The sequence below is a fragment of the Dendrobates tinctorius genome, unplaced genomic scaffold, assembly GCF_039654945.1.
Source record: "Dendrobates tinctorius isolate UK_male_01 unplaced genomic scaffold, ASM3965494v1 ptg000073l, whole genome shotgun sequence".
In the NCBI taxonomy this organism is placed as follows: Eukaryota; Metazoa; Chordata; class Amphibia; order Anura; family Dendrobatidae; genus Dendrobates; species Dendrobates tinctorius.
Genome location: NW_027361741.1, coordinates 10,649,093 through 10,661,704, shown reverse-complemented (window position 1 = coordinate 10,661,704; position 12,612 = coordinate 10,649,093). Strand labels below are relative to the sequence as shown.

Genomic DNA, 12,612 nt, shown 5'->3' with positions numbered 1-12,612 from the left:
ATGGCTTGATGAGGTTGACATGTTAAACCTGGTTTGGTTTCGGTCTTCCTGGTTGGTGAATCTTATAGTTTACCTCACCAAGCTTCACCACCACCTCATACGGCCCTTGACATTTGGCCAAGAACTTGCTCTCCACCGCCGGGACTAGCACGAGAACTCTGTCTCCCAGATTGAACTGCCTCACTCTTGCAGACCTGTTGTAGACCCTAGCCTGAGCTTCTTGTGCCTGGCAGAGGTGTTTTCACGATGTGCATCACCTTCGCAATCCTCTGCTGCATCAGTGCCACATGCTCAATGACGCTTCTGTGGGGCGTGACTTCAGCTTCTCTGGTTTCCTTGGCTATATCCAGGAGACCTCGCAGATGTCGGCCATACAGAAGCTCGAAGGGCGAGAACCCCGTGAAGGACTCTGGAACTTCACGAATGGAAAACAGATACGGTAAGAGACAGTCCCAGTCTCTACCGGCTTTCTCTATTACTTTTTTAGCATGCTCTTCAGTGTCTTGTTAAATCTCTCAACAAGGCCATCTGACTGAGGATGGTACACTGAAGTCCTCAACTGGGAGATTTGCACTACCTTGCACAACTCCCTCATCACCTTGCTCATAAAAGGTGTCCCCTGGTCGGTCAGGATCTCCTTCGGCAAACCTGTCCGGGAAAACACATGTACCAACTCGCGGGCTATACTCTTCGCGAAAGAATTTCTCTGGGGAATTGCCTGAGGATAGCGTGTGGCATAGTCTAGGATGACTAATATATACTGATGGCCCCAGGCTGATTTAACTAGGGGACTGACCAAGTCCATGGCAATTCTCTCAAATGGCACCTCAATAATAGGCAATGTCACAACGGGGCTCTGGAAATGAGAGTGGGGGAAGTTAACGGACATGTAGGGCAGGGCCTGCAATAGTTTACTATTTCCCGGTGACACCCAGGCCAATAGAACCTCTGCACAACCCGTTCCTGCGTTTTTTCCACCCCCAGGTGTCCCCCCAAGATGTGTGAATGGGCCATGTCCAACACTTTCCGTCTATAGGGGCCTGGCACTATCAACTGCTTTTCCAACTCCTCCCTTTTTTTGTGACCCGGTATAACAACTCCCCACCCATCATAAAATAGGGAAATCTTGTGTTAGCCCCCGGCTCCTGTGCAACCCCATTAATGACGGTGACATTGTTGAAGGCTTCCCTCAGAGTTGGGTTCCTATGTTGGGCAGTCCCAAAATTCTCATCGGCCACCCCTAACTCCTGGAATGTCAGATACAGGGGACACCTCCTCCTCATCCCTACAAGGACACAAAAAGGAAGCCCGTCTGCATCTGGTTGTGGCGATACTTTATTAGGGTTTATTGGATCCCTACTCTTGCTAGCGACCTCAGAACCCTTTTCCCACAGATCCCAAAACAAACGTAAATCCCGGCCTATAATTATAGGTCCAGAACGACGCCAACTTCATGGGACTCCATGCCATGCACCATTTCAATGTCCGCTCTGGCCATAGGATAGTCCTTTGCATCACCATGTATGCCCTGAACGCTGACCTTTTACCCCGTGAGTATGTTGAGAGGAAAAGTGGCCCTCACTAGGGTCACCAAGCTCCCGGAGCCTAGCAGTGCCATTACTGCTCGATCGTTCAACTTCACGGGACACAATTGAGGCCCCTCGTTAGGTGGAGAGTTCACACTGCAGGCTGGATATGCATAGTATGAACGACGGCGTCCCATGCTGCAGTCCATCTGCTCGGTGGTCTGGGAACAACGGGCAGCTATATGTCCTGGCCCGTGGCACCTCCAGCAAATAACATCACTCGTAGGGACCTTGGGCACCACCTCCCCTCCCCTTTTGACTTTGGACACCCCACCCCTTTTTGGGACCACGCCTCCTGCTGGGACCCTGAGCTGAGCCTTCCATCCCCTGTTATCTCTTGACCAGTCTGACCAGTTCATTGGCATTCTGGGGATCACTCTGGGCAACCCAAGTCTGTAGGGGTCTCGACAGGGAATGCACAAACCGATCCATCTCCACTCGTTCTACCATCTGCGCAGGCGTAGAGGAGTCTGGCTGCAGCCATTTCTGGACCAGGTGCAACAGGTCGAACATTTAGGAGCGAGGTGGTTTGTCCCGGTGATAGGCCCAGCGGTGAGCTCACTGTGCCCTGACAGTCATTGTCACCCCTAAACGTGCGAGAATATCAGCTTTCAATTTGTGATACTCCTTGGCGTCTTGCAAAGTCAAGTCATAGTACGCCTTCTGGGGCTCCCTGTCAGGTATGGCGCCAGTACCTCTGCCCACTGCTCTGGCGGAAGGTTTTCCCTCTCAGCCACCCTCTCAAACACCATCAGAAAGGCCTCAACATCATCCTCAGGGGTTATTTTCTGCAATGCGCATCTTACCACCTTCCTGACGTGGACGTCATCAGCCAGACCTGGGGTTGGGACGTTAGTCCTGCCCTGGATTGCAGTTGCCAGAAGCTGCATCTGCTGCCGTTGCTCCTGCTGACTCTGTTGTATCTGTTGCAACAGCAGCCTGTTGGTCTCTTGCTGCTGTGTTTGTGACTGGACCAAATGTTTCAGCAGGTCCTCCATTTTTCCCGGCATTCTGGCTTGCTACAGACTTTGACCCAGGACATGCATTAACAGTCTCACATCTCTGCTGGGAACGCTGCCCGCATTCTCCACCAATTGTAGGGATTGTACTCACTCAGGTGCAACGGGTGGCAATCAGGATGCACGTTCCTTTTAAAGTTCATGGGGTTTATTGCTTCACAAACCCATAAAACAAAACAAAAGAAATAGCCTTTACCTCAGGCAAAACAAAGTACAAGTGTCCAGTACTTCAGGCTCAGTCCTGGAGCCTCAAAACACACAGGAGGCTTATCCTTCCCAACATACAGCCCTGTGTTAAGCAGTAGTGCACATTATATAGGTATACCCACACCCAGGAACCCATCACCTGACTAGGCACGTGACTGTGACATCACTGCGGGTCCTGAAACACATATAGAGGTACGGTGATGTCCCTTAGTGCTTACGTGCACTAAAAAAACACTCCAGGCTACATCACAGAGACAAAACATCTCAGTGACACATATCTCCCATCGACTATACGACCCTTTGCCATGCCAAAATATATATAATTAGAAGTTTTAGGCCATGTTCACACATTCAGTATTTTACCTCAGTATTTGTAAGCCAAAACCAGGAGTGGAGCAATCAGAGAAAAAGTATAATAGAAACCATCTCAGATTCCGCACGAATGTCCACTAATGCTTTTGTTATGACTTTGGCTAGGATAATGGCGCTGTATGATTAGCGGGGGTACAGGGAACATGTTTGAGTGGAGGGGGGGGTGTCTAGGTCAGAGGAGCTTGTGGAGTGTAATTTTTGTTTTCTTTTTTTTTCTTGAATAACTTAATGTGTGTACCTTCCAGCAGCCAATTAGGGTGCAGAAACCATCCACAACATTGTGACATAAGTTCTTCTGTGATTGGCTGCGAAGTCAGATGTCCCTGGCTATATAGAAAGCGGACATGTTGTTTTGCTGGTGCCATTTGCTTAGTGTCAGTGCAGACAGGTCGCTCCTGCTAGTGCTGCTGCTGAAAGTGAACTTGTCAGATAGGATCTTCCCCTGTGTGAAATCGATCTTCCAGCATCTAACTAGATTGTGCTAAAACTGGGTTGTAGTTTCAGGAGGCCCAATTTGCTAATCCAAATCGTTTTGGATAAAACTGTGTTTCAGTGTGAAATCAGAAGACCACATTTCTTCTTAAAAATTTAGTGATAGGCCCACACCTTTCAGTCACCTAAGGGTGTGAAACAGCAGGTTACAAGAGGGGAAGAGTACGTACAACATGAGTGAGGAAAAAGGTTGTGGTTGGGAGGGGGAATAGGCTTGGTGTTCGACGTGTTCATGGGTTAGGTGTTAAGGTGAATGAAAGCTCATCTGAACAAACATAGTCTTGTCTTATCCATAGACCACTGACAACATCTGCTACTGGACGGGCTACTCGACTCCCTTTCTTTGGCAGCCGCCAAACTAAGGCTCAGAAATAGCATGTGCTTTAGTGGGTGGCAAGTGCTGCATCAAGTGATATCTCCTCCTCTTCCTCAACCTTAACATCACACACAGTACAATCCTCAGAAGTAGCACACCAATCATCCTTGTTTCCCCCCCACGTCACAAATTTCCAAACGTCCACCTGACTCTGGGGAACCACAGATGGGCCATTCTGCAGAGCTGTTAATACGTTGTATTCCATGGGCATCAGAGGTCTGCTCCAAAGATTCACATAATCCAGACCACGAAAGCATCTGCACCAATGCCCGGGGCCAGACGAAGCACGATTTGAGCAGATTCCAGACCCTCGTCACCAGACGTTAACCAACGGGGGTGGAAGTGATCCTGATGAGATTCAGATGCCTGAGGCACACGCGGACTGTACTGAGATGTCAGGGCAGGAAGAGGAGGAGGGTGACTCTCAGGATGAGGAGTGTGAGAACAGAGATTGACGATGAAGTTGTAGATCCCACTTGATGTGAACCCAGAGGTACACAGCTGAGTAGCTCAGTGGAGGAAGAGGAAGACAGACCCGAAGTAATGCAACCATGAGAAGCACTGCATCCTCTGCCACAACTCTGGCTGTGGTCAGCACCGGTCAAGAGTGTGCAGTTTGCAGGGGTGGCAAGGGTTGCTTAGCCTGGTAGAAAAAAGTCCAGCTCACTGTAGTAGACATCCTTAGGTGTTCGGAGCGCAGGGAACGCTGTACCAAGGCCTGGAGCAATCAAAACATGAGAAATCCAGCTCAACGAACTTGTCAAAAAACTTCTTGATTCACCCAAAAGTGCTCAGCAGAGGGTAAAACAACATCAGAGTTAACAGTTACATGATATGCGACATCGACGCATTTCAGGTGGCTACGCACTCTTAATCATGATGATTAAGGGTGCATAGCCACCTGAAACGGGTTGATGTCGCATATCATGTAACTGTTAACGCTGACGTTGTTTTACCCTCTTTTACACTTTTTGGCGAATAAAGCACAAGTTTATTGAGCTGGATTTCTCATGTTTTGATTGCCTAGCCTGGGCCTTTTTTGAGAATGCAAAGGATAACCCAACTCACATTATCTGCCAAATTTGCAAAAAAAAAAAAGACAAACTCCGTAGAGGCAAAAATTGCAAACATTTGACAACTACATGCATGAAACGGCACATGCGTGATCAACATGCCTTAGTCTGGGAATCTCACTGTCGACTAGTGGGCCTCGCCAACCACTGGTCTTCCAATCAACCACATCTGCTGTTTCTTCCTCCTCAGTCATTATGCCAAGCATTGTCACACTGGTATCCGGATGCAGAAAATCCACTTGTTTACTTGCTGCAGTTGAGGTCCATGAGAGCCTGTTAGCTGTTATGGAAGTGTAAATGCCTGCAGTTTTTGAGTCACCTAGCACAACACATCTTTCTCAATCCACCATAACATATATGCCTGCATCTCAATCACAGTTCAGTAGTTTATCCTGTTCACCCTACACCACCCTCTCTCAGCATAGCAGCTAGCCCTCGGTCCCCCAGTAGTGGTCACGTAAAAGAATGTTTCCTCCTACACATGACAAAGCTAAGAGCTTGAACTCCATCCCCAATCTGTTGTACACAGAAATGCTGCCTTTCCACCACCTGGTGGATACAGACGGTTTCAGAAAGTTGATGGCCGTCGCAGTCCCCCAGTACAAGTTGCCCATTCGCCATTACTTCTCTTAGGCTACTTTCACACTTGCATTTTTTTGCGCTGCGTGCGCAGTGCAAACGCACATAAACGCATCATTCGTTTGTATGCTTTTTTTTGTGTTTTGGCACATTTAAAAAAAAAAAAAAAAAAGCATGCGTCTTTTTGCGCTGACGTGCGCATTACCATGCGCATATCAGTGCTCCCATAGGCTATAATGTGTTTTTGGATGAATTTTGTGCGCTTGCATTTTTTTGAGACAGGTCGGACGCACAAAAAATGCAACAGGATGCATTTTGTGCGCCCTGGCGCACACTACAAAAAAAACGCATGCGCATACAAACGCATGTCTATGCGCACCCATGTTAAGTATAGGGAAAAAAAGCATGCGTTTTTTTTGTGCAAAAACAGCACAAAAAAACGCAAGTGTGAAACCAGCCTAAGAAAGCTGTGCCTGCTCTACACCAACATGTCGCAGACAACCTCACCCATTCCCTGAAAAAAATCTTTATCTGCCAGGGTGCATTTCACCACTAACACATGGACAAGCAAACATGGGCAGGGGATGTTACATGTCGCTGACTGGGTACTGTGTGACTCTAGTGGCTGTGGGGGCAGACAGTCAAGGGGCTGCTCCACAAGTCTTTAAATCCCCAAGACTTGCGGGACAAACCTCTTCATCTAACACTTCCTACACTGCTTCTAGCTCCTCCACCTCCTCTAGGGCCTCCATCTGTGCCCTCAACCTCTCCCTTAATCAGACATGCTTTCCAACAGTGCAGATAGAATCCCCCTACATCCGTACTACATCCGTACTGCACAGCCATGGCTCAGCGCAATAAGGCAGTGTTAAAATTAATATGCCTTGGACATTGCAGTCACACAGCTCAACAGTTGTAGACAGCTATTCAATCCGAGTTAGAGCAAGTTAAAGCAATGGCTGTCTCCACTGAACCTGAAGCCAGGTAAGGCTGTGTGCGATAACTGTGCAAACCTGGTGGCGGCCCTATGCCATTGCAACCTCACACATGTGCCTTGCATGGTTCACTTCCTTAACCTGGTGGTACAGCAATCTCTCTGCCACTATTCCAGCCTGGATGTGCTGCTGTTGAAAGCGTGGTTGCTGTGTGCACAATTCCAATGATCACACCCCCGCAGGTCATCGACGTTCTTTACTATAGAGATCCTTCGGCATACCGTTTAACCATTTGATTTGTGATGTTCCGACACAGTGGAATTCCACTCTGCACATGTTGCAGGGACTATGGCAGCAGCAACGAGCCCTGTTGCAGCATGTCCTTTTGCATAGCCTGGGCTAACAGTACTGACGTGGTTCAAATCACGTTTGCTGTGGGGACACAGATGAAGGACCTCTGCACCCTTCTGCAAAGTTTTGAAATGGCTACTAAGATGGTTAGCACTGATGATGCCATCATCAGCATCATTGTTCCGGTCATATACATGCTGGAGCACACTTTGTGTAGTCTGCGTGAGAAGATGGTGGTCTCAGTGGAAGAGGTGGAAGCCGAGGAGGATATGGAAGGGATAACAATATCAAATTTCCAGACTGTCAATGCACAGGCGGGTACCATGGGAAGGGTGGCTTACATCGATCCAGGGGGGCTCATGGTACCCGACAAACTGTTAGTGAATGTGCAGGAGCTGTAGAGCAAATGGAGGAGGGCAAATAAGAAGAGGTAATGGACGCACAAAAGTCAGGAAATGAAGAGGGTAGTGATCCCCTTCTTGTTGTGTGTGGTTGGTGGGAGGGGACAGAGGAAGCAACTTTGAGTGTTACCCCGCCAGCAACACACCATGGACTTGGACCTCATGGAAGCGCCTGACACAGGAGCACCTTCTTGCTGCATTATCCTCAACATGATGCCTGTATTCTTAGGGTTAGAAATAGTGCTAACTATTGGGTTGTAACTCTGATAGATCCACAGTACAAAAGTAAATTTAGTCAGATGCTGCACTACCCCCTGGAAAGAGATGCGCGCATAGTGTAGTATTGAAACACTCTTGTAGACCATCTTAAGAGTGGTTTTCTCCAAGACAGCAGTGAGTCGTTTTACACATTTTTTTAGACGAGCTTGTGCACCAGCAGAACAGAGTACAAGTCGTGAACGATTAGAGAGGATGGTGCAGGAGTTTCTGGAGCTCAATATCAATGCCATGGGGGGGGGGGGTTTGGATTCTTTTGCAGTCTGGTCTTCAAAAATTTATGAGTGGCCTGAGCTCGCCTCTCACGCCTTGGAGGTTTTGTCATGCCTGGCAGCCAGTGTTCTCTCAGAACGTGCAGCTGATGACGTCCTGACGGATAAGAGCATCCGGCTGTCCCCTGAAAGTGTATATCGCCTAACTTTCACTTTAATGAAAACGTCATGGATCTCCAGTGACCTTTGCACTCCAGTCGCAGACTTAGCCGACTAGGCGCTGGTGTTGTTTTTTATGCATGGATCATGCGTTATTGCAGTCTGTGGCGCCTTTGTCGTGGCTTCCAAACTGCTTTTTGAAATGTGGAGACTCGAGATGGTTCTCCATCTGGTGGTTTGCCTGTGTAAGTAGGGTTCCCAGACACGCAGGCCTGCACTTGCTTTCACTCTACTACCTGTGTTACTTTCCTTACGTTTTGCTATCAATAGTACAATTTGGAACTGATGTTTTTGCCATCTGAATGTGGCTGGAAAAAACAAACAATTTGGAGCTGTTGTATGGGGTATCAGGGCTCCCAGCTAAAAAGGCTTACATCACTTGCTTACCCACCAGGTCCTCATTGTTTCAATTCTAAGCTGTAAATGCTGGCTGAGACTTGATACCTCATGCATGGTCCATGGCTTACCATTTACAAATTTCTACTTGGGTCCATTAATGCCACTTTTCATGGTCCTAATTTTAGCTGTTTGGGGAGGTTTTAGTCACTTCATAAGGTGTTGTGTATACTTTTGGATTGGCCTCCCATTGAATTTAATGGGGTTTTGGTACGTTCAGCAAACATCTAAACGTTCGGCTGATCAAACTGAATTTTAAAGGGTTCACTCATCTCTATGCACCACTGCTACATTTTTCATCCACTTCTGGTTTCGCTGACAAATACTGAATGTATGAACATGGTCTTACAGCACCACTCCAGCATTATCTTTATTTATTTTTTTATTATTGCACAGCTGGAGTGGTGCTTTAAATGTGATTCTCCTTCCCCCTTTTGCATACTCACCTGCCGCTGCCTTCATCCTTTTCCACTGTCGCTCCCGTCGGTCTCCGCCGATAAGTGACTCAGCTCCAGTGTTTGATGGAGCACGCCGGAGGTCACTTGTCAGTATATCTCTGAGAGTCGTGTTCTGGCTCTCATAGACTTGCATTGAGCTCTTGTGACTTACCTTCTGACTTCTGGCCAGTTAGAAGTTATGAGCACAAGATGGCGCCGCGGGACAAAAGGGGTGTCGGTAATAGTGAAGTTGCTGGAAGGTGAGTATGAGAACAATGGCAGGAGGCTTACATTTAAAGTGCTGCTCCAGCGCTGAAAAAAAATACAACACTGGAGTGGTGCTTTAAACAGTTTTATCATTCCACTAAGCCTCGCCCTAGTTAGCATAGTTTTCTCCTCTGAAATCGCCATTGCTTTGTCTAGAAAATGCCCACTAATGACGAATCATGTAAAGTGACTTTGTCAGCATCCTCTATTGAAACGCACTGCGTTTTCTCTAGATTTATGATCAAGACACAAAAAACTGAGGGCACTACCAATGAAGTAAATATGTGGGATCTCCCACCACACGCCAAAAAGTAATCAAAAGACAAAAAAAAGGGGAAAAAGTAGCATGTAAAGGCAAGGATCACCTCAAACGGTATGACAAATAACAATTTTTAATTTTTATTGAGACAATTAAAGTTAGACAAGCAACAGACAAATTTAAAAACAATTAAAAAAAACAAAAAAGGTTCTCAAATGTACAACAGCATGAAGGGCTTTATAAGAGCCCCACATGCAGAAAGAACCCCTCCTCAACTATATGCACCGGGAGTGTGTTATAATAAAACACACATAGAGCCGCTGACAATAATAACAAAAATTAATCAAAACACACCAGAAAAACCTGGAAATTTGGCAAAAAATACAATAGTAATATCAGTGGCAAACAAAAATTATCCAGGTGAGACCAACAGTCACAATGAAATATAATGCAGTACAATAATCAATAGTTGCTGCCTAAAGCCCCCTAAAAACACATGAACGGAATCCTCAAAAGGGATAGATGAAAACAAAAACCCTCTGAGAAAGTGGGGTGGGGGAGAAAAGGTAATTAAGGCTGAATAAGACCTGTTGGAACCTGGAGAAAAAGAGTGACCGGTCACAAGGGGGAAAGACCCCACACGTATCGCCACACCACGTGGCTTCCTCAGGGGAAAGTGATAAATCTCTAGATTTATGGACATTCCGGACCTGATCTAGTGTTGATGAAAGCTTAGTAGTAAGATGACTGAATACTCTCATTTGTGCAGGTCTAGCATGTTCAGGAAATGATCACGTATGTTGGGTGTCCTGATGAAGCTTGCCGACGTAGATATCACATCTCGGCTCACTTTCTGGACTGGATTGCTGTGCTGTCAGGATAAAGGGTGAGGGTGGCAGAGACTTTAACCAGGGTTCATCAACTCATAGAATACTAAGACAGAACCTCAGAGTACATGTTGGATGTCTGTTACCCTCTACCACATTTGCAAAGATTATATATAGCATGGATAATGCCTGTTAATAATGAAATAAAATAATAAGCATTTGATTTTTTTTTATTCTTTTAGACCACAGAAGTGGACAGCACTTTATTATTCCCCACATGGCAGATAGGTAAGATTAGATTTTATCTCTTATTGAAAGCAGTTCTTAATTTTAGCTATTAAATGGGAAACTGTAGGCAATTTATATATCTATTTTCTGTGGATCCCAGTAGTATACATTAAAATCAATGTAACTGATAAGTGAAAATCCATGAATAAGTAAATCCATATGTTGAATTAAGCTAGTATGTAATTTCCATATGTATCGTAAGTAAGATATTGAAAAATAAAGCCTACAAGAACGCATCCATTATCTCCTGACAGTCATTTAAGGTAACAGAATGCTTGCCGGGAAATAATATGCATCATTCCGGGCAAGCATTTAACTTCAAAGTGCCACAAGCAGCCGTCCTTGTAAGCAGTAACTTCAGCTGTTGTCGAGGCCTTTTTTTTTTTTTTTTTTTTTTTTTTTACATTATACAAGAGAGCAACAGCTGCAGGGCAGCTGTGGGAAACCCTGCTAAATAGCAGCTTTGTTGAGTAGACAGCTTTCATGGTAATGTGGAATTTGTTTTTATTTTATTTTTTTTTATTTTGCATTTTAAATATGCATCCATAATGTTAATTTTCCTTTTGTTCTGCGGCTGCTCATGTGGAAAAAGGAGGCTGTAAGTAAAGAATCTTTTCAAGAGTATTTTTTTTATTACTTATGATTATGCAAAAATGAATCAGTTTGGGCGTTTTATAATATGCTGTAGCTGTCTCGAATTCATTTGTAGATAAATCATTCTTCAAAGGGCTCTTCCCATGTACAGAGTTGATTTTAATCAATAGATCCTTGAATAATAATAAGTTCTACAATTGATGAATGTGTTCAAAAAAATGTTCCTGTGCTGAGATAATCTTATAAAAGTGCCCCTGCTGTGTACTGTGTAATGGCCGTGTCTGACCGTACAGGAACATGGTCTGATCATACTACATCTCCTGGGCAGGGGAGGAAGCAAAAGAGGATACAGACAGGACAGAAGGGGATCACAGCTGATTCTCTTTGTGAGATAACTCTTAGAGAAAGAATCAGCTGTGATCCCATACTGTAATGTCTTTATACTCGTCCCCCCTGCCCAGGAACTGTGATATGATCAGACCATGTCCCTGTACGGTCAGACACGGCCATTACACAGTACACAGCAGGGGCACATTTATAAGATTATCTCAGCACAGGAACATTATTTTTAATCACATCCAATTGTGGAACTTATTTTTATTCCAAGATCTATTGATTAAAAGGAACTTTTGTTCGTGGGAAAACCCCTTTAAATAAAGGTGATCTTCAGCATTCTTCCATCCTTTGACTATATATTTTTTTTCCTGTTAAATTTCTTCTTTATATAGCCCAGCTTCTTTTTTTCTTTTCCATAGTACGTCAGTAATGTATAGTTCTTTCGTACTTTTACTTTTGCTACTTTATTTGAAATGTATTCGATAGCATAACACTATCTTCATTAGGTGGTACAACACCTGATGAAGATAGTGTTATACTATCGAAATGTGTTGTGGAGATCGAAGGGTTAATAAAGGTTCGTTAACCAGATTGCTGTCCCTATAATTATCCCTTATCTCAGCTCTCCACAGACCGCTACACCTTTTTTTCTCCATCATTGCTATTGTATAGACTTAAGGGGGTTTTACACATAGCGATATCGCTAGCAATATCGCTATAACATCACCGATATTGTGACGTTATAGCGATATCGCTATGTGTGATACTTACCTCCGACCGGCTCCCCCGCTGTCCATCGCTGATCGCGCGAGATCGGCCAGCTCCATTTCTCGTCGGGCACTTCCTGCATGGCGCCGACGAGCGACGCGTGGAGGTGGGCGGGAGGACGTCAGGATCGCCGCGTCTGAAAGGTAAGTATCGTCCGCTGTACCGCTGCTACATCGCTGTGAGATCTTCCTGTGTGGCAGCTCACTAGCGATCATTTAACGATGCACCAGCGATCCTGACCGCGTCATATCGTGGTCGGGATCGCTGGTGCATCGCTAAATGTAAAGGGGCCTTTACTGTGATATTTGTTAGACATTAGCTATCCTTATTTAAAAAAGAAGG

The 12,612-nt window shown here is 45.5% G+C and overlaps 1 protein-coding gene across 4 annotated transcripts in view; it reads left to right on the top strand.

Moving 5' to 3' along the window:
- The window catches only part of GIT2 (GIT ArfGAP 2), a 121,954-nt gene that overhangs the window by 52,165 nt on the left and 57,177 nt on the right, over window positions 1-12,612 (top strand). For all 4 annotated transcript variants that reach the window (XM_073582642.1, XM_073582640.1, XM_073582639.1 and 1 more), the window contains exon 8: window positions 10,527-10,572. In XM_073582642.1, the coding sequence (XP_073438743.1) occupies window positions 10,527-10,572 (46 nt within the window). The remainder of the gene's footprint in view (window positions 1-10,526; window positions 10,573-12,612) is intronic.